Source organism: Peromyscus maniculatus, chromosome 4, assembly GCF_049852395.1.
Source record: "Peromyscus maniculatus bairdii isolate BWxNUB_F1_BW_parent chromosome 4, HU_Pman_BW_mat_3.1, whole genome shotgun sequence".
NCBI lineage: Eukaryota > Metazoa > Chordata > Mammalia > Rodentia > Cricetidae > Peromyscus > Peromyscus maniculatus.
Window position 1 is genome coordinate 15715558 of NC_134855.1, and position 22268 is coordinate 15737825.

The 22268-nt window shown below is 53.9% G+C and overlaps 2 protein-coding genes across 2 annotated transcripts; one reads left to right on the forward strand and one right to left on the reverse strand.

Annotated features, from left to right (window-relative positions):
- Positions 1–4610: 4610 nt before the first annotated feature.
- Positions 4611–8833, forward strand: Tor4a (torsin family 4 member A). Its single transcript, XM_006981061.4, has 2 exons — positions 4611–4778; positions 5469–8833. Exon 2 carries the CDS (start codon positions 5505–5507, stop codon positions 6771–6773), a length of 1269 nt encoding a protein of 422 aa, XP_006981123.1. The 5' UTR covers positions 4611–4778; positions 5469–5504; the 3' UTR covers positions 6774–8833.
- Positions 8834–17158: 8325 nt separating this feature from the next.
- Nrarp (NOTCH regulated ankyrin repeat protein) lies at positions 17159–19690 on the reverse strand. Its single transcript, XM_015999532.3, has one exon. The coding sequence runs from the start codon at positions 19306–19308 to the stop codon at positions 18964–18966; it is 345 nt and encodes a 114-aa protein (XP_015855018.1). The 5' UTR covers positions 19309–19690; the 3' UTR covers positions 17159–18963.
- Between the last annotated feature and the right edge of the window lie 2578 nt (positions 19691–22268).

Consider the following 22268-nt stretch of genomic DNA (forward strand, 5'->3'; position numbering starts at 1 on the left):
TGGCTTCACATGACACCACAGCCACATCACTGTGGGACCACAGGAACACTGCTAGGTTTCCAGCTGAGCAGCGCTCACAAGGCATAGATGCAGGCCTTCAGTTGGGGAAAGTGCTGCTGAATCCCTTCATTTATTATTTGGATTTTCTGCTTGTTTTGTTTTGGAGACGGGATTTCTCCATGTAGCCCTGGCTGTCCTGGAACTCGCTCTGTAGACCAGGCTGGCCTCAAACTCACAGATCCACCTGCTTCTGCCTCCCGAGTGCTGGAATTAAAAGTGTGCTCCACTGCTTGGCTTATTTGGTTTGTTGAGTCAGGGTCTCCATGTAGCCCTGGCTGTCCTGGAACTTGCTGTAAGGAGTCGGTTCTTAATTACATCATCAGCCTTCGACTGCGTCTCAGCCTAAAAAGCAGGTGGGCCCTCTGTGCGCCCCTCTCTTTCCTTTCCGCTCCTTCCTTCCGTCTGCCCCCCTCTCTTTCTCTCTCTCCCCGCTTTCCCAATAAAGCTCTAAAAAGGTAACCATGGCTGTGATTCTTCCAATCAGCACTCTCCTCCTCCATGAGGAGCAGCAGCGTCACAGTGTAACCAACGACTCGCCCTAACTCACCTTTACCCCACCCACTCATTCTCAAACTGCCTTGAGAAGCACAGATGGGTCTGGAAGAGGCTAAGATCCATGCAAATAAGTTTACAGTAGTCAGGATGGCTCTTAAGCCAAAAATCAGCTTATAGCCTCAGACAAATCTTCCAAAAAGATCGGTTTATAGTCTGCCTCCTGGCAGATCTTTCAAAAGCTGTCCTTAAGCCCTCAATCATCAGGAAAAAAATTCAGGACACGGAGTAAAATCCGTCTCTTGTTCCCCAGACTAAAACTTAAGCATTTGGAGAGCAAGGCTCCTGACCCCACAGGCAAAAGAGTCATCTGTGGCATTTAAGGTGTGCCAGGGAAGAGATAAAAGCCAGAAAACAAAATTGCCAAGTGCTGGCACTCGCTGACTCCCAAAAGCTGTTGGGTACCAGTTTTAAGTGAGGAAAAGGCCACGGGCTAGTGAATGCCCTGCCAGGCCATCAACAGCCTTGTTAAAAGTGCCGCCTAGAAAGACAAAGAGTCAGCTGACTGCCCCCAGGCACCAAGATGCATGGGTACATCAAGCTAAGACCTCCAACAGACCTAGGCTTGGCTACAGACATGGCAGGGAACCCAGAACGCAGCAGGGAAGCGATCTGTTTCTTTACTTCTGGACACCAGAGCCACTGACTCAGTCCTGGGAGTTTTGGGATGCCACCTCTTCTTTATTGTCGGGTACAGAGGACAGCCTTACCACCAGATTTAATCGCACTTTCAGAGTTACTTAATGAAAAAAGATTTCCACCTAAAATAAGAGCTCATTGCTTCACTCCAGATCCACTGCCTGTGTTTCTCACGTGCATACAGACAGGGCCCTGATCTTTGCCTTGTTCCTAATTCCAAAAAAATAAATTCTCATGCACCACAAGCTTTTCTCTTCCCAGTTCCCTGTTCTAACTCACTGTTCAGCTAATGGTACAGGACCACCACAGAACTGGAGTCCAGAGATCATCAAATAAGAAGCTATAACAGCTAAAAGGTATTTATACACACACCCCAGACCCAAAAGCATCTGGGTGCTACAAAAAGACTTTAATGTAAACATCTATTACTATGAGATGCTTTTAACAATTGATCACCTGTCTCCTGGATGTTGAACTAGTAAAGGACACAGGTGCTTTAAAATAATCTGTCTCTGATAAAGCTTAACATGTTTCAAAATCCATAGGGACAAGCCGGATCTACCTCAGATAAATGTCAACATAAAATAATAATGATTCTTTTATCTCTAAGTTTTTTTCTGTGTCACCAGCATCTTGTCAAACAGAAAGTTCCCAGCCACAGCCAAGAGGGATACATGTCTCCAGAGCAAACGGATGACAGACAGCATCCCACAACGCCTGTCTACCTCGGAAGACTCCCCTTCTCCATCCCCCCAGAGCCAACCAATGTCCAAGAGTCAGCTGGAAGCAGTTTTTGAGAGGAACGACGCCCCTAGTTCCATCTACCTGCTTTTTTTTTATAGTAAGGGAAAGTCTGGGATGTAAGGATTCTGTCCTTAATTACGTCATCAGCTTAAAAAGCGGGTGGGCCCTCTGTGCGCCCCTCTCCTTTCCGCTCCTTCCTTCCGTCTACCCCCCCCTCCCTCTCTCTCTCCCCCTCTCCCCCAATAAAGCTCTAAAAAGGTAACCATGGCTGTGATTCTTCCAATCAGCACTCTCCTCCGCCAGCATGGCCCCGCCAGCCACCAGGAGCAGCGCCACAGCGTAACCAACACTCGCAATGTAGACCAGGCTGGCCTCATACTCGGACCCATTCACTTCTGCTTCCCAAGTGCTGAGATAAAGGTGTACTCCACTGGGCATGGCCTGCTTGATTATTTTAAAAATGGAGGAAATGCCGGGCGTTGGTGGCGCACGCCTTTAATCCCAGCACTCGGGAGGCAGAGACAGGCGGATCTCTGTGAGTTCGAGGCCAGCCTGGGCTACCAAGTGAGCTCCAGGAAAGGCGCAAAGCTACACAGAGAAACCCTGTCTCGAAAAACCAAAAAAAAAAAAAAAAAAAAAAATGGAGGAAACATGGCTTGTGGTGATGGCAATGATCCAATAGTAAAATACTTACGATACTGGGGGTTTGTGGGGTGTCAGATCCATAGCACAGACATTTCAGAAGGGGCAAGCTGTGAGGTCCAGACACTAGGGCTCTTGGGGCTGTTTCCATGTGCTCAGAATGGTGAGTGGGGCTACCTGGAGTAAGCAGGAAAGAGCGGGGCCGTGGACAGAGAAGCTATGTGTGGACTGTTTGCTTGGTGAGGTCATTGGGCAGAGTGAAGAGCTGCTAGAGGCTGAGGTTCAGGACAGACACAATGGTCAGTGTGGCTAGACTCCACTAGTGTGGGTCAAATGTGCCTTCAAGGAGCTGTGGGGGGCTGGGCCGTGGTCGTTCACACCTGTAATAACAGTACTCAGGCCGTGGTCATTCACACCTGTAATAACAGTACTCAGGCTGGTCGTTCACACCTGTAATAACAGTACTCAGGCCGTGGTCGTTCACACCTGTAATAACAGTACTCAGGCCAGTGGTTGTTCACACCTGTAATAACAGTACTCAGGATGTGGTCGTTCACACCTGTAATAACAAACAGTACTCGGGAGGCAGAGGCAGGCAGATCTCAGGTTAGCCAGGGCTACACAGAGAAACTCTGTCTCAAAAAACAAACAAACAAAAAACCAAAACCAAAAAAAAGGTGTGGAGGGCAAGGGCCTGGTGGGTGAAGGGGATCTGGGTTGGGGCTAGTGAGGTTGGACTTTACACTTGGTTTGGACAAGGGAGTGGGCAGTCGGACTTGAGGGTCTTCTGTCTAGGAAGGCCTTATTCCTGCAAGATTAACTATGGGACATGAGTTCCTTGAATGTGACACTTCTCTTTAGCAGATCTTTTCCTTACCCCAGAATGGGCACTGGACCCCAGAGTTTGACAGATGAACCTCCTGCAAAAGTGACTGGCCAACATTAGGCCCATTACGCCCTGTCTCTTTCCTTCAGAGCCTGGTCAGCTGCCTCAGGGCCCACTGACCTTCCGGTCAGAAAAGTCTTACAGACCAGAGAATGGAGGTTCCTAAGAGCCCCTCCCCCTCCCCCTCGGGGGGGGGGCCTGGTCAACCAGCCGCCTGCAAGGATATTTCACACGGTCCGAGATGTGCAGATGGGTGGTGGACCATGGGAGAGCCTGAATTGTCTAGAGGGGTCTGGAAACACACTTGTCCACCCTGGCCACTCTTTGAACTTTGTGAGAGTTCTGGAAAGTTCAGGAATCCCAGGCTGGCCAAGGAAGCAACCAGCTCCCTCTCAGAATGGGAGGAGTCTGGGGCCATCCAGGCAGGCCCCTTCCTGCGGAGACGGACACGGAGGTGGGCAGGGCTACAGGCAAGCAGGTTGCCACGAAAAGCCCGGAGCTTCTGTCTTCCAATTCTTGGCCCAAGGACGTTTCTAAATGTGCACCCCCCTCTGCACAAAGGACTCTAGCCACCTGTGGCCTTCTATCCCTAGCTCTAGAACTCGTCTCTCCTGTCCTGCCTTATGAGAGGTCTAGCCTAGTGGCAAAGGGGTGGTGGTTAGGTGGTGGAGTAGGAGAAGGAAAAGAAGCAGAGAGGAAATGAAGAAAGGGTTAGGAGGCACCCTGCTGAGCAAATGGTCTGCTTTCTACTTGTTTACACTCAGCTGAGAGCATCCCTAGAGTCTCTAGGGTCCCTTAGTTTTGCTGGGTCCAGGGAAGGACTCTCCTGGCGGAGGCAGGGTCAGCAGAGGGCAGACTGAACTTTCAAGAGCCCAGGGGACCTACAGGAAGAGCTGCTGGAAGGGCCCCTCCCTCCCTCTGTTCCCCGGCAGAGCCACACCGCCGAAGAGGGGGTGAGCTGTGGACTGGGGTTCTAGACCGGTCAGCCAGGCCTCCCCCACCCGCTCACCCATCCAGCCCAAGCTCCGCCTGCCAGCACCCCTGACTCACTTCCTTCGCTTCTCAGCGGAAACCTCCCCAGAGCTTCCTCCGCTGCGGTCCCCGGGGACCTGCAGGAGTCACTGCCCCTTTCCAGCCCGAGCAGGGCCAGGCGGACCCTGACCCACCCACCTCACCTTTGGTGGGGAAGACTAGCATTTCCTGCTTCCTGGCCTTGGAAGGGAGTGGCTGAGCTGGGGAGCCTGAGCAGCTGCAGGTAGGGGGGGATGAGATGGAGAGGTTCAGGCCAGCCTCCTCAGAGTCAGGGCTTAACCTTTCCCCTGCTCTTCCTTTGGTTCATTTTTCTGCTCTGTTGTGTTCACTGGGAGGATGTTGAGGGACCCCCGATTTGGTCATGAGTGGGGACTAGGGTTGGGGGCGGGGTTGAAAGGGGGGCTAGGTTGTGACTGGGAGAAGTGCCAGGGTCCATTCTCAAACACATGAAAGTTTGGTCTGCACATTCCTTTCCACCAACTGCCCCTGAGTATGGGGACAGTCTCAGCTCTTAGGGGTACTGAGTCGTCTGGTCCAAGGGGCCAGGGTCCTTGGGACCTGTAAGGCCTTTGACATAGTGCTGGGGGGTGGTGCAGGGTCCAGTTTAACTGCTCTGCACCCCTAATCGGTGACTGTGTGACTCCGAATCCTCTACTTCTTCCTCCCAGAGGGAAGTCAGCAGCCTGATAAATTATACAACACCCCCACCCCACCCCCGCACTTCCTCCAGGCCGGGGCCTTTTCTGAGAGGACTCAAGAGATTTGCATGCATTGGGGCCCTCCTGCTGAGCAGCGGCTTCCTGGTCATTGGGGCGAGGCGAGGCGGAGCCAATTTCTGGCCGTAAAGTACCTTAAGGGACCCCCAGAGGTTAAGATCAGGGCCTCAGGAGATCCTCCCGTTTTCCTATTGCAGGGAGGGGACCTGCATGCCCAGTACAGCTCCTACGCCATGGATCGCGGCCAACCTAGCCTAGAGCCCCAGGCCAAGGGGCCATGCGTGATCGCGCCGGTGCGCGCTGTGCTCCGTCTGCGCCGCCGCGTCTGCGTCCTGCGCAAGAGGCGCCTCTTGCAGCCAGGCACCGAACCGGACGCTGGGACAGGGGCACTCCGGCCCAGCGGCAGCTCCGGGACTCTGCGTGCAGACCTAGACCAACCTAAATTCTTCACGTTCGACAGCCTGACCGAGTTGTCTTCCAGGACACCCCGCAAGAGGCGTAGGCGTAGTCGGGTAGTGCTCTACCCTGAAACCTCACGGAAGTACCGACCACGCACTGAGCGCAAGAGCCGTGCACAGCGTTGCCTGCTGCTGCTCGTAGCCATTGTGGGGTTCCAGGTTCTTAACGCCATTGAGAATCTGGACGATAATGCACAACGTTATGACCTCGATGGGCTGGAGAAGGCGCTGCGGCGTTCTGTGTTTGGCCAGCCAGCTGCTGTGGGCCGCATCATGGCCCTGCTGCGGGACTACCTGGCTACACACGTGCACAGTCATCCTTTGCTCCTGGCTCTGCATGGGCCCAGTGGTGTAGGCAAGAGTCACGTGGGGCGCCTGCTGGCACGCCACTTCCACTCAGTGCTGGAGGATGGCGCGTTGGTGCTGCAGTACCACGCACGACATCACTGCCCAGAGCTGCGCCCCGTTCAGGACTGCCGGAAGGAGCTGGCACAGCGCGTGGCAGATGTGGTGGCGCAGGCTGAGGCCGAGGAGAAGACCCCTCTCTTGGTCCTGGATGAGGCCGAACTCTTGCCGTCTGCTCTTCTGGATGAGCTGCACGGCTTCCTGCAGCCACAGCGCTCGCACCATTTCCACAACGCCATCTATGTGCTCCTAAGTGGCGCTGGCGGTGTAGAGATCACGCACTTCGTGCTGCAGAACGCATCCCGTGTGTTGCCCCCACACCTCCACAGTGCAGGCAGCACTCAGGCCGAGGAGGAGTTACACACCAACCTGCGGGAGCTCCTGGCCCGAGAACACCCTCTGTGGCACACTGCAGCCATCGTGCCCTTCCTGCTGCTAGACAAGCCAGATGTGGTCAACTGCTTCCGAGAGGAGATGGCAGGGGAAGGCTTTTTTCCCGAGCAGGCGCTGGCAGAGCATCTGGCAGAGCAACTCAACTACTACCATGTCGCTGGACATGAGTTTGCCATCACTGGCTGCAAGCAGGTCGTAGCTAAAGTCAACCTCTTGCAGCACAAGCCTGCCCATGCTGGACACTAGGCAGTGGCCCCAGGCATTTGCGCTGTTGAAAACAGGAAGAATATCAGGTGATTTGTGGCCCCCAAGCTGGTTTCACTCCAGGAGCTAGAGAGGCTGAGCGCTGAGCTCCCCACTTCCCCTTCCACCCCTGAGCCTTGAGATTCCCTAGGGTCACCAGGAAAGCAGCCACTTTCCTATCTGTAGTCTGGTCCTCCCCCCCCCCCCCAGCTCCCACTCTGTCCATCATGTCCCAGAACGTGTGATAGGGCCTCCCATCACCCTAGGAAGTGGACGCATTCACTCATGGTACAGATTATCCCAGAGGGTGAGTAGCTGCCGTGGGAACCTGGTCCTGTTGGAACATGTGGTAGTCCCCATGCTTCTCACAAGCGCTCAGTTACCCCTCGAATGCCTCCTTAGCTTAGAGGCCACAAGGTGGGGAAGGCTTCTCAGGCCCTCCTGAGAAGGCACTAGGGTGGATAGATGTCTGCAAGCCAGTGAGCAGATCCAGTGGAATCCCTCAAACGTCGTGGGGCATGGACTTGGTTGAATGTGGACCTACGTGGAGACCCAGACTCTTGAGACTGGCTACCTGTTTCCTCCAAAGACAGACATGGACGGCGACCTTGGAACCAGCTACAAGGTTCAGGGTCCTGCTCACCAGAAGAGCTTAGAAAGGAGGAACCCGACCCACCCTGGGAAGACCTGCCGGGAAACCAAGCTCAGGTTCCTTAGAAAGGTCACTAGAGCCTGTCTTACTGCAGAGGGACACACTCCCTCCACCTGGCCCTTTCCTGCCACCAGCTCTGAGTGCCAGTGCTGGAGTCCACAGCAAACCATGGCAGCAGTGACGTGAACAGGGCCTTGACGCTTCTGTTTGCAGGAAGCACCAGGCATGTATGAGGCCCAGTGGAGTCGGGTGGCGAACAGCTCAGGCACTTGGCTGGACCTACAGGGTGACCACAGGAGGCGAGGCTTCTGCCTGCCTCTGCTGGGCTGGATGTGGGGACCCCTTTTCCTGGACAGTGTCACTGTCTGGTTACCACAGTTACAGCCTTTGGTGTCCCAGGTTCAGCCCTCTCAACTCCCATCTGCATGCACATGCTCCAGAGCAAGGTTCTGTGGAATTTTCTTAGTAGGAGGCTCCTTGGTGTTCCGGCAACTTCTGTGCTGCCCCCTGGTGGCTGCACCCAGCCCTTGCCTGTGAGTGACCGTCATTGTGAGTTAGAAAGGGGGGGGGCACATCCAAAAATGGGGCTTGAGGGTACAGCAAGGGATGATCCTAGAAGAGATTAGAGAGGAGGAACCCCCCCCTAGGGGGTGATGTGCCCTCCCCACCCTGGGGGGACCTGCTGGGAAACCACCCATGCTCAGGTTTCCCTAGATCACAAGCCGGCATCCTGAGCAACCGGCACATTTCTCGTCTCCTGTTCAACTTGCTCCAGCTGTGGTCTGAGGAGCTGTGTGATGCAGGGACCAGGAGGACTCTGGGGACGGACACCCCCACCTGTGGAGCCCTGCGCACGGGTCTTATCCTTCCTCGGGCCCCAGGACTCCTTCCTGCTCTGAGGTCTTCCTGAGGTTGGAAGGTTGGGCCAGGGTTGCAGGGGATGCAGAGGGTAGGATAGCCAGACCTGGGAATCCAAGAGCTTCACCATCCACCTTAGTTCACCTGCTTAGCCACAGGGAGGGTCGGGGCTCTTGCTCTGCCTGCCGTCAGGAGTTTGTGTTGATGCTTCAAGGGGTACGTGTGTATGACCTGCTGAGTGGGGTGCTGGCCAGTCCTTGCAGAATGGTGCTGGGGTCCTCAGCACTCCCCAAGAAGGCCCCCAGGATTGTCACTTGAAAACCACCTGGAGGTGTCTCCTGCCCAGTGTTGCTTGTACTCACTCACTTAACATCTGCAGAGCATTGATTTAGTGAGGATCCAAACCCACGCAGAATTTTCTTTTTATTTATTTATAAAACAGTACATTTATAAGATAATTGCATTGAGGCCAAGTTCTGGTCTTAAGAGGCCTGTACACCCAACACTGAGCAGGTTGTATCATGCTTGTGAATAAACTACAGCTCAAATCTAACAGTCCATTGGCTTCTGGTTTGGTTTGCTTCCCCTATGAATCGAGAAAGGCGTACTGAAACCTGTCAATGGTAAATTCACCACCTTCTCTCTCTACAGCCTCTATTTAATAATTCCTGAGTTTGGAGATGGTCGTGGTAGTGCATACCCTTAGTTCCAGCACTCAGGAGACAGATGCAGGCAGATCTCTAAGTTCAAAGCCAGCCTGATCTACAGATTCAGTTCCTAGGACAGCCAGGGCTACACAGAGAGACCCCGTCTTAAAACCCCCCAACACCGCCCTCCCTCCACCAAATGATAATTCATGTTTTCAGACAGGGTTTCACACTTGTCGCCCAGGCTCACCTTGAACTTGTGGGCCTCCTAAAATGCTGGAATTACACTTGTGTACCACCATGCTGGTCAAATGATTTTCTTATGTTTCAATATTTGAGAATTTCTGGAGAGGGAAGTGTAATAGGAAGCCGAGCCTCATAGCTCAGCCAGCAGAGCTGTGCAGGAAGTCCATAAATAACTAGTTTTTTAATGTTTTTATTATTTTGAGACAGACTTGCTATGAGAACCTAGCTGACCCAGAACTCACATTCCTTCATGTTTTCTCTTTTTGTTTTGGAGACAGGATCTTGCTATATAGCCCAGGCTTGCCTTTGAACCCTTTGTAGCCCAGGCTCACCTCAAGCTCTCAATTTGTACTGATCCCCCCTATGATCCAGAAGCAGGAAGCAGAGAGAATTAGCTCCAAGTGGCCTCAGTCTTTTGAAACTCCAAGCCCTGGTGACACACCTTCAACAAGGTCACATCCAATCCTTTCCCAACAGTTCCACCAACTGGGGACCGGTACTCACACGTATGAGTCTACGGGGACCGTTTCCACTCAAGCCGCTGTGTGTGGCCTTTACCACAGCAGACCTGGAGACAGAAGTTGGCGGAGGAAATAGTGTTATTCAACTCTAGGTTTGGGAAAGTGGAGTAAGCATATCCATCACGAAGGAAAAAAAATTCCCATTTTCCAAAATGGATAGGTCTCAGAATGTTGGTGGGTGTGATGGATGGACAATTCCAGCACTGGGCAAAAGTCTTTGTCTTCAAAACATGTTCTCTGACCTTGACCCACAAACCTGGAGGGTAGAAACAAGCCTCATCAGATTTAGGTGTCGTCCTTTGTCCTTGGTAACACACTAATCTTAGAAGTGTGAACAATGACAGCTGAAGGAGACATATCACAACCAGCCTCCTGAGAATCTGAAATAACACACGTAAGATTTGGATATCAGGCTGCATTTGGCTCTAAGTCATGCCGTAATTACCAAACTGGCTTCTAGGCTGTACCTTGCCTTGATTTCTTTCATTTTACAAATCAGAATTTGGCTCCGTTTTGAGAAATCAGAGACAGAATGACTCCGCACTTCCCTGTGCACGTAGAGATGCCACCACCTGCTCAGCAGTACCCATGGGGCACATACTGGTAAATAAGCCTCCAAGTAAGGAAGTGCCATATGAACACATACATGTGTTAAAACCTCATCAGAAACACGAGGCTCCCACGTTAGTGAACACAGCCAGATTAAGGAAAGGCGCACCACCTTCCGCTGGATCACAGAAAGAGGGGGACACCTGCACCACACCACAAGAGCCCCACTTGACCCATCATTTGAACACCCAGTGGGTAAAGGAACTCCAGTCTGTCTTTGAGCTTCGGTTCAGCGGGGTCCCCACTGCTGACTCAAATTGCCATCTGTCTATCATCCATTCAACCTAGTCCTGTACCTTGCCTCTGAAGGTCTGACCAACCCTGGGGCTGGGCTCAAGAGTATCACCCTGGGCCTGGATTTGTGGTGGTGTCCCCACCAGCTGCCCTCTGACTTAGAGATTTTCTTTGTTACCAGCTTTGTGCCTCTGCATCTAATAAGACATCCCTGAACAACTTGAATTCTGACGCAGCCTCTCTATGACCTATATTTGTACACAGATATAATTACCATGTGATGTATAATGTGTGATCTGAGATTAATATTGGTCATTAAGACTGGAACAGAAAACCTGTGTTTGCCAATGGCCAACTGTCAGGGAAGTCAGGACTACCTGGCCATGCAGCTACAGCAACTGACCTAGTTGGAGTTTTTTTTTGTTTTGTTTTTAATTTATTTATCTACATGCCAGAAGAGGGCGCCAGATCTCATTACAGATGGTTGCGAGCTGCCATGTGGGTACTGGGAATTGAACTCAGGACCTCTGGAAGAGCAGCCAGTGCTCTTAACCTCTGAGCCATCTCTCCAGCCCCCCCCCCCCCCCCCCCCCCCCCCGTGAGTTTATTTTTATCCAATGAACTCTGACATTGCGGAAAGGCGCAGAAGTGGGCATCCGTGTCTCTGACATAGCGTCCTCACGACAACAGGAGAGCCATGGACAGGGATGAAGGTGGAGGTAACCAGGCTTTGATGCGGCCCATCAAGGGAACACTATTCCTTTCTGACAAAACATTAGCTTTTGTAAAATCCTTTTAAAGGTTGATAATTTTAAAGTTTTGTTTATTTATTCTATGTATATGGGTGTTTTGTCTGGATATGTCTGTGCCCTACATGCATGTCTGGGGCCATCTCTCCAGCCCCAGAGAAGCCAGTGTTCTTAACCACTGAGCCATCTCTCCAACCCACCCCGCTTTTTAATTTTTTTTTTTTTTTTTTTTTTTTTTTTTTTTTTGAGACAGGGTTTCCTCTGTGTAACAGCTCTGGCTGTCCTGAAACTCACTTTGTAGACCAGGCTGGCCTCAAACTCATAGAGATCCTCCTGCCTCTGCCTACCAAGTGCTGGAATTAAAGGCATGCAACCATCACCACCAGGCCCAATCCCTGTTTTTTAAAAGATCATTTTACATTACGCTAATGTGAGTGTTGGTGTCCTAGAGGCCAGAAGAGGATGTTGGATCTTTTGGAGCTGGAATTCCAGGCTCTGTGAGTGGCCAGACATGGGTGCTGGGAATCGAACCAGGGCCCTTTGCGAGAGCAGTACTGGCTCTTAGCCGCGAAGTCACCTCTCCAGTCCTGGAAAATCATTTTTTATTCTCTTTCTGTAACTTTTAAACTTTTGACCTTTTTTTTTTTTTTTTTTTTGGCTTTTCAAGACATGTAGCTAGAGTTTTCCTGCCTTGCCCACAGTCAGGACAAATCTCTATCACCCGCCAGTCCCACAGCCGCTCAGACCCAACCAAGTAAACACAGAGACGTCTATTGGTTACAAACTGTATGGCCGTGGCAGGCTTCTTGCTAACTGTTCTTATAGCTTAAATTAATCCATTTCCATAAATCTATCCCTTGCCACATGGCTCATGGCTTACCGGCATCTTGACATGTGGCTTGTCTTGGCGGTGGCTGGCAGTGACTCCTTCTGCCTTCCTGTTCTTTCTTTTCTCCTCTCTGTTAGTCCCGCCTATACTTCCTGCCTAGCCACGGGCCAATCAGTGTTTTATTTATTGACCAATCAGAGCATCAGAGCAACACATTTGCCATAAGAACATCCCAAAGACAGGGTTTCTCTGAGTAATAGCCCTGGCTGTCCTGGAACTCACTCTGTAGACGAGGCTGGCCTCAAACTCACAGAGATTGGCCTACCTCTGCCTCCTGAGTGCTGGGATTGAAGGTATGGGCCACCACCGCCTGGTCTCTTTCTTTAACTTTTAAAAATGACGTCTCAGTAGGGTGGTAGTGGTGACGGCAGCTGCGGCGTGGCCCACGCCTCTAATCCCAGAATTTGGGAGGCAGGGGCAGGCAGATCTCTGTGAGTTCAGGGACTACCTGCTCTACAGATTGAGTTCCAGGACACCAGGGCTACACTGAGAAACTTTGTCTCAAAAACAAAACAAGACAAAAAACAAAAACAAAACAAAACCAACCAACCAAACAAGCAAGCGTTTAGTTAGTTTATGGTTTCAGAGGTTTAGGATTTATAAGGGTAGCAGGTAGCAGGCAGCACACTGGTGCCAGCCACCATTGGGCCCACAGGGGTCTTGCCCACATGGCTCCCTGCCAAGGCCCCAGGCTCTAGACCCAGAGGCACCCTCTAACCTATCCTAATGATCATTTTGAGTGTCCTGTAAGTCCTTAGAAGTGTGGCCCTTGTGTGCAGGGCTACATCTGTGTTCTGCTAACCGCCTTTGAAGTCTTGGGCCTTAGAATATACTCTTTTTTTATATCTGGTCAAGACAGCACATCATCAGGCCAACAGCTTGGCAAGGGTCACCACTCCAGGCTTGTTTGGGTATCCTAGGGACTGCAGGAGTGGTCCTGGGGTCTCAGCTGGGTAGTTGGCCTCGATGGTGTAGTGGTACATCCTTGGCTGCTCTCCCACCAAGGCTGTACCTTCCGATCCATTTGCTTACCTAAGCATCCCACAAATGAGCAGTCTCCCAACTTCAGCAACACTGACAAGGTCTGATGGGCTGTCTCTCTCCGGTCCTTCCTTATTTCTTTCTCTCCATCCAACCTGCTTGCTATACACTAAAGCCATCGCCCATTGCTGTAGTCTAGGATGCCTAGTCAGTTGGCCTGTCTGGTTCTGGGGTCACCTGTTCCTGAGAACTTGCCCGTCGGGCCCCAGTTTCTCAGGCCTTTCCGACCTGTGCCATGACAGATCTTCTCTTTCATGACCTAAGCACTTCACCTAACCTTCTCTGCCTGCCTCCCATGGATGGAGGTTGGAGTCCGAGGTAACACCGCCATACACCTAGTGCTTGGCGGGCACCGCAGTGCGGGCCGTGGCCACAGGGCGGCAGCACAGTCTCGTAGGCCAGCCGCAACCGCCCCTTCCCCAGCTTCCACCTCTTTCCCCCTATCCCCGCTTCACGCTCCTGAACTCCTGTACAAAGTTGTTCGACAGGAAGGGCCGTGATCATCAGAGGCTGGGGGAGGTCCCGGCTGGACAAGACACGTCCGAGATCCAGAGAGTCAGGCTTGTGCTGCAACCCCCCACAGCCCCCCCATCCCTGTCCCTCCAGGCCGAAGGGGAACCCCGCCAGCTCCCATGAGGTGACCGGAGATCTCTGCTCCTGTTTGGACCAGGGTTCTCAGACTCGACTTGGGTCTTATCCAACCTCCTTGTCCTGTGCAGGGCGGCAGTGTCACCATTGGTATCTACTAGCCACGCACACGTGCACCGACCGAGCGTCCCCGAGCCTCGAAGGGGCGTCTGGAGGGCGCAGGCAGGTCCTTCTAAGGGGCTGCGGGTCCCAGGCTGTGACCTCGAGCAGACGACAGCTGGTCTCTGCCCTCACACCGCGCTCGGCAGTGGGTGCCGGGGCAGCCGGTGCGCCCGAGGGCGCCGCTCCCCGCCGCCGAGCCTGGCGCGCTCGCAGGAACGGCCCCGCTGGCTTTGAATGTAAAGACTCTGCCTTTGTGAGTGCCTGCCCAACCCACCCGCCGCCGCCCTCATTAGCATAGCAGCTGCTCGCCGAGCGGGGACCAGCTCAGGAGAGGGCAGAGGCCTCGGCAATGAATAGGGCCTCGGCTTTGGTGCAGGCGAGAGAAGAAAGACCGACAGACGGACGCGCAGGGGACTGTCGGAAGGACAGCCAACCAGAAGAATGCGCCGCCCCGGGGCGGGGGTGAGGCGGTGGGGGAGGGCGGCCTCCAGGGACCCTAGAGCCCCAGGAGGGTCTTGCCAAGGCCTCAGAAGGAGCAGTTGCTGAGGTTCCCAGACCTTCGACGGCCCCTCCTATGGTCTAAGCCCTTACACAGAGGCCTTGGGCTTTGTTCCTCAGCAGTTCCAGGCACAGGGCCCCCTTTCCCGTCCTTCAAGGCCTATGGATGTCGCCTCTTCCCCTCAGGGTTCGTGGGAGACCCAGGAGACAGCTGGCCTCCCCAGGTCAAGGGGTGGCCGTCCCTTCATCCGTGGTGCACGCCTCCTCTGTCTTTTCTTGTGATGAGCTACCAGGCCTCTGGGGACAGGCTGCCCTATAACCCCATCTCTTCCCCTTTACTGGCCTGCTATGTGCCCCGGTTCCCACCTGTGGGCTTCGGCACTTTTCTGAGTTGACGATATTTCTGCATTTCTGGCAATAAATGTCTTCTATGTAATGAGTGGGATCAGAGATGGATAGGAACCAAGCACCCTCCTGAGAACAGGGGGCAGGCCTTGACCTTACCGTCCTGTGTGTGTCTTTCCTTCCTTCCTTCAGGGTTTCCCAGGGCTTCTTCTGGTGTACAATCCCTCTCTGGGTCCTCCCAATGCCTTTTGGCCTGTACCCTCACCTGGTGACGGGTACATCTACAGCTCTGGAAGGTCAGGACAGAGGAGGACCTGGGTCACCTACGGCTTCTTTTCACCTGCCCTAACCTGGACCATCTTGGGGAGAGGTGGCTAGCCAATCCCACGGCCAGCTCCACTGCACTGGGCATGTTGTTGTGCTGAAAAGGTCACTGGCCACTATAGTCCAGGGAAATGGGCACCAGAGACAAGGCAACTGTAACCTGGTCATGACTAGGAAGCAGAGACTTCTCTATGTCTGCTCCTACCCCACAATGTGCCCTGCCACAGGATCCATGCTCCAGGCCACTCCTTGCTGAGCCTTCCTGGTCCTTCCTAAGGACTCGGCTAAATCCCAACCTGCTCTGTACATTGTCACCCTGCTGTACATCATTATACTGGAATTACATTACTGCTGTACACCACTCAAAATGCTGCCCGTGGTCCCCTTAAGACAAGATGGCCAGCTATGTGCGCCTGCACTTTTGTCTGGGGACTCGTGGGCCTTACAAGCTGGAATTCTCTTCAGTTCTGGCCCCACCAGGGGGAACGACTATGATTTTAGAGTGTGTCTGCCTACCTTCTAGAGTGCTGCATTGTGAAGGAGACGTGTGTCTTCAACATAGCCCAGACAGTGCCTTCCTCTGAGGATAAGGATAAAGACAATGGGTTCCACTAGGTCTCCACCCTTGGCCATCTCTCTCTCTTTTTTTTGAGACTGGGTTTCCCTGTGTAGCCCTGGCTTTGTAGACCAGGCTAGCCTCAAACTCAGAAATCTGCCTGCCTCTGCCTCCCCAGGGCTGTGATTAAAGGCCTGTGCCACCACCCCTGGCTTGGCCATCTTCTCTTAGCTCCATTCCGTTCAATGGGCAACACAGTCTGAACACCCCCACTGAAAACTTAGGGAGTGGCAACGCTAGAGCCTCTCTTTAGGGTGGGAGAATTTTAAGGGCGCTGCGAAGGCAAGGATTCTTGTTGAACTGCCCCCCCTCCATCTCCAAGTTAGTACTTGAACCCGTCCGAGGAGAGGGTGGGAACTTGAGAGACGCGGCCGCCGCCGGCCAATTCCTTCTAGCTCCACTGCAGCGGGCAGTTGCTGAGCCGGGAGAACCACTGACCGCTGTCCTCAGGGGAATGGACATCAGCAACAGCATCGCTCTGGCCTTGTCTCACCCCCCGTGCAAACAGTGCGGAGCAGAGGGAAGATGTGGGTACTCCCGGGTGACACCAATAATTCCTAGGGCAGGACTTCCTGAGGAAGATCCTGTCCCTCTGCAGAGTATCAGCATCACCCTCTGCTCGCTCACTCCCAGGAAGTTTAATAACCTTACTGATGACGGGGAGAAAACATCGAGACCTTGAGTAGGAACCTGAGGTGTGGGGAGGGATTGATGGCTGCCTGGAGTTTGTATCAGAGGAACGGCCACTTAAGACATGACTCCTTCTTCAGAGCTCCTGTGATGGCTGCTGCTGTTCACCTATCAGGCCCCTCCTCCTCGGCCTCCCATCCAGGATCCTTGGAGTGGGCTGACTCTGTATGCACCTTCTCAAATCACATGCATGGGAACCCCGGCCCTAACTCCTCTGCTTTCTGGTGAGTGGCTGGCCCTGGACTGTGGGGACTTCCACAGAAGCCAAAATCTCCAGAGGCCTTTTGCTTGCCCAGGAGCAACCGGAATGTTTCCCCAAATCTAAGGTGACCCTACCTGTGCAGAAGTTCTTCCAGGACTCTCAGGCTGGGTAGGAATCACGAAGATCTATGAGCAGATATTTCCCTGGGGAGGTCTCAGCCACTCTGTCAATACTGGAAGTAGTTGAGACACCAGCTCCAGGAGCTCACGAGGTGGCCAGTGTTCCTAGCACCAGGCACAGGCTGGCATCTGGGTTCCCATATGACCCTGGGTTGACTTAGACTTGACAGTTGAGTTAGGCCGAGCTCCCATTTTACCCAAATCTGTCTTTGGATTCACAAGCCAAGCACCCATCCTTCATTAGCTGAAGATAGCATGCTGTGGCCCAATCTTCATCCCCATAGAGGGTATCCATGACTTGTGCCAAAACTAAGAACCAATTTTTTTTTTTTTAAATATAAAAAGATCAATGAAAAATTTATTTATAAATTTTTCACGCTGGGCTACAAGTCTATATTGTACGCTCAGGAGTGTGCCACAGACTTCATACAAGACAGAAGAGACCAAACCAGGACCCATTTGAAGTTTCAACATAGGCCTAGGAAGTCTTAACATTAATTAACATAATTAAAAAGGCATTTGCATGTAGAAAAAACATACAGAACTCCTTTTGAAGTAATCTGTGCTTGTCTCAATGTCTGCCAGTTTCGCGACATTATCACTAGTCTTCCCACACTGGCTCATAAAAGCTGCAGAAGGACCAAAGAATATGACCAGGCGGCACAAAAGGCCTCCACCCACCTGTGTCCTCAAGTGCTCCCCATTTTTGCACGCAGGGTCAGCAGCACTTCTACGAAGGGGAAACCTCATTTAAATTTGAATAATTCAGCCTCCCTTTTATTTCCCGGGATCAAAACAACAAGGGGTGTGGGGTTGCATAGAAAATTGGAACCACAGAAACCAGGAAGTCTCCTTTCAGGGACAGCAAGGGACGCCCCAGCCCCTCCTCCAGCCCCTCCCTCATGGCAGGATCCTCCGATCATAATGGGGTCCTGGAGCCGGGAGAGGGCACCGCAGCCCTTGCACTCACTCAGCAATAGCATGAGAGATTCACAGTCTTGATAGGAATTTTATAAAAATATAAATATGGGTACACAACAGCCTTCACAACGCTGGATACAACGCCCTTTAAAATTGGGTTTATAACCAAGATTCAACAAATACACCTAAAACTTGGCTTAAAATATGTTAACATTTTATATTCTGTCATAAATGTTATGACATTTAATCGTGGCAAATTCATTTACTTTTTTAAAAAAGTGTGCAACCGACTATTAACTATAATAGAAGTCACTAGGAAAGGGTAACATCCTCTCAAAAATCCCCACGTCCCAGCCACGCGGGCTTCAAGGTCCCACTGGAACTTTGCTAAAGTAGCCGGTGTGGGGAATGGTGATCTCTCACGGGAGGGGGAAGGGAGACAGATCCTGGGCTTCCTAAACTCACTCAGAATCCAGGGAGAGGAACCGAGGAGAGAGGTGTGGAAGATCAGGGATTTGGTGGGGGAGGGGCTAGCAAATGGGAAAACCATAGGGCTAGGCGGTATTTTCAGTGCAACCAAGAAATGGTAGACTCAAGTTTTTAGTTTTAAGAAAAAAAAAATGCATCTTTCTCCCATAACCACGCACAATATTTCCAAACAAAAAAACTCAGGCGCACAAACTTCACCCACAAATATACACACACGTGATAAATAGTTTAGGACATCAGGAACCGGGAGCGTCCCCTTCCTCGCGCGAGGGCGCGCAGATGGTGGAGCCCGGTAGTGGCTGCTTGGCGGCCGCCAGCGGCGGGAGCCGCAGTGCGGGCGGGCGGGCGGGTCCCACGGGCGGCGGCGGGAGCGCGAGTCCGCCCGCGCCTTTCACCTTCCGGAGAAAACATTTCAAGCGGAGGATCCGGTATCTCGGGATTCCGAAGTCTCCCGGTGTGAGACTCAAATTTCAAAATGGGCTGGAGCCTGCGCCCCGCCCCCACCCTCGAGGCGGTCGGGGGCCGTGGGAAGGCTCTGGGGCCCCGCGAGGCTCCGAGGACCGCCGAGGGGAGGCGCTCTCTGGCGGAGAGCCGAACCCTAGGGGCCACGGACGTGGAGACCTAGCCCGATTTCCACGCGGGCCAGCAAACCTGGCGCACACCGAGGTAGTTGGCGGGAAGGTACAGCAGAGAAGACACGGGCGAAGGTCAGGGTCCGGGGTCGGGGCGGGCATCACCGGCCGCTGGCCGCGTACTTGGCCTTGGTGATGAGATAGAGCACGATGTCCTGGTGGCCCCCGAAAGCGGCGATGTGCAGCGCGCTCCAGCCGTCGCGGTTGGCTAGGCGGATGTCCGCGCCGAACTTGACCAGCAGCTTCACCAGCTCCAGGTTGCCATCGATGACTGACTGGTGGAGTGCTGTCTGGCCCTCCGGCCCGAACGAGTTCACGTTGAACTCGCAGTTAGTCATGTTCTGCAGCAGCGACTGCAGCTCCTGCGTGTTGCCCTTGCGCACCGCTTCCTGGAAGATGCGCTGCGTCTGCGGCGCCGAGCAGGTGGACAGCTCGGCTTGGCTCATGCTGCCGCAGAGCTAGAGCGGCGGGCCGCGCCCCGGCTCAGCGCGGGCGGCGGCTGCAATGCGGGCCCCGGGCTGTCTCGGGGCGTGTCTCGAGGCACGCCTCGGCGCATGGAGGGCGCTTCGCCCCCGGGCCCCGCACGCTGCCCCTGCGCGCTCCGGGCGCTCGGGGCCGAGGGCCGCCGGCGCGGGACCCCTGCTGCATCCAGCCACGCCCAGGCGGGCGGGCGACAGAGCTGGGTGCTGGTTCGTAAGGGTCTGGAGCAGCCGGAGGCCGCGACGCTTGCAATCGTGGTGCCTTCGGGGTTAGGCTGTGCTCCCACTGAACTTCACTCGCGTCCCTTTGCAAAGCAGTTCTAATTCGCCCGCCGCTTCCCGGCGTCTTTTACGGCCCTTATATTTGCATAACAATGGACGCTCTTGACGCGCGCACTAGGGCACTTTCGATTGGGCCGTGCCCACGTGGGGGCGGGGCGGAGGCGGGGTCGTGCGGCTAAGCCGTACACGACAGGGGGCGCTGGTCTCGGCCAGCCCCAGACGGGGTGGTCCGCCGACGGACCACAGGGTTTTTCCAGTGCTGCTGCCATCCTGGGTCCGCTTGCCCCGGGTGTATTAACCTGCAGCTTTCCTCTTTCTTCATAGATCTCGGGAAATGCGAGTTCCTCGCTCAGCCACTCCGGGGTCTGGACCTGGCGTTCACGGGTGGCCCTCCACCACCTTGGCCCTTTCTCCTCCAGTGTTACTTCCCAGGCAGCTCGGGCTCCTCTTGTGTTTGGCCCCATCCACACTGATGACAGGAGCTCCGTGCCCAAGTCACCCCAGAAGGCTGGGACAGGCTGTCACTCTCTCTCTCTCTCCCTCCCTCCCTCCCTCCCTCCCTCCCTCCCTCCCTCCCTCCCTCTCTCTCTCTCTCTCTCTCTCTCTCTCTCTCTTACGGTGGGCAGCCTGTCACCACTCCTCCAGTTGTGTGCTGCTGCTGCTGCTGCTGCTCAGCCCGTTGGCACGTCCATAGACCTGCCTAGTGCGGTGGGCGCACAGCACTGCCCTGTAAGGGAGTTCTGAAAATGACTCATTTCCAAACCGTAAGCCCCACGTTTTATTGACCACTCTTAACAACTGACCAGGAGGCAGGAGGAGGTGCTGGCACTGGCTGGGGAGGCAAGGCTCCACATTTCCTCATTATGTTTTACAGCTTACAGCTTCGCTGTGGTTGCTGAAAATTAAGGAGGAATGATCTTGAGACTTGACAGAGCAGGAAACAGGGCACGCCAGGGCTTGATTTCTGCTGAAGCCTAGCTGGGAATTCCAAGCAGGCAGCTGAAGGCCTCAGCTGAGGAGACCACCCTGCCAGGCTCCATCTGGGCAGCTTCTTTTGGTGGATGCGTCTACCCCTAGACTCAGGGCATGCCCCCAACCCTACTTTGTGTTCTGAGAGGAACTATGGCTAAACTAACCTGAGAAAGTAGGCAGATGCCTCCCGGGACTGTCCATCTTTGGCCAGTTACCTTCAGGCCTGACCCTGGCTGACTTGTTTAAGGGCCGCATTCTCCCTCTGGTAGCCTCGGAACCTGAATCCCTTGTATGTGCTGCTTGGAGGTCTCTTGGGTCTTCCAGAGATCCCCAGTCTATCGGGTTCTGCCCGTTGGGTCCCCTGTCCCCACCTTGTGCCCCGCTGTTCCAAGATCTTGAGGGGAACCCTTAAGGTTCTCTCCACCGTGCAGGTAGATGGAGGCTTAGTTGGGGTATCTTGATGTTGGCTGTGTCCTAACTCAGAACAAGATGGGCATGGAAAAGAGGGAGTTCTGGGAACAGTCAGGAGGGCAGGATCTTCTCCCTGGTTGGCCCATGGTTGCCTGCATCTGCAGAGGGCTTGGGGGGCATTGGACAGGCAAGAGACAGAGACCACACCTTGGGGTGAGCAGAGCGGTTGTTACTCTCGCCAAGCCCAGGGCTGTCCCTTGAAGGTGAGTGGGTCCCCAGATGGGCCCCTGCTTAGGTGGGCTTCAGCCTGGCCTGAGGAAGGGCATCTGAGATGCTTGCCCAGTGCAGAGCCTGGGAGAAAAGTCCTGTTGACATCCGCAGCAGGCGGCAGACAAAGGGGCCCTGTGTGAGCTCAGTGTGGGAACGCAAGGCCGTCACCACAGGGGCTGTGAAATCAGCGGCAGCCCTGGTGAGAGCTGGACGGCCCAGCTAGTTCTGGCAGAATAGCGTGGCCGGTGTGGCAGTCCTGTCGTGGTGAAAGTCTATCCTGAGGAACCTCTGCCCTGTGTCAGGCTCAAGGGACATGGACTTGGTCTGGCACCTCTTGCAGCTGATTGGGAGCCCTATGACCAGCTTCCTGAGGGACTTAGGTGATGGCTACAGGATCCCCTCCTGGCCCAAGTCCCTTCACCATGGCTGTGCTCTGTCCCACACCCATGTCTTCCTGTAGCTGTCTCATACGAGGATGGGCTTGGGGAAGGCCCCGGGGCATTTGGTTCCTAGTAAGCACCGCCCAAGTGTTTGCTGGAGGACACTTTCCAAAAGGTGAACATTTGTTCCATGTTATTGAAGGGAGGGCGAGGAGGGGACTCACAGAAAGTCTGAGGTGACCCAGTATTAAGCTCCAGTTTTTGTGATGCTTGCTTGGGATTTAAGGAGACCCAATTCTGGATGCGATCCTGGCCCCTGACCTTTATTCTCTGAATGATCCTAAGAATGTTGGTCCAGGAGCATCCTGACCACCATCTGCTCATTCCTAGAAGGCAACAGTGGACAGGGGCACCCTTCTGCCTCCGGATGCCCCTCCCCAGTTCTTCCTTAGGTGGGTGCTTGGCAGTTGGCAGCTGTGAAAGCAATGTTGTGGAGGGGTAGCGTGTACCACATTCTGGAGTCCCTGCTGGGGACATCTAGGTGGGGTAGTCCAGGCAGTCTGAGAGGCCATAAGAGGACAGCAGAGATGCGGCAGCTGGCCAAAGCTGGGC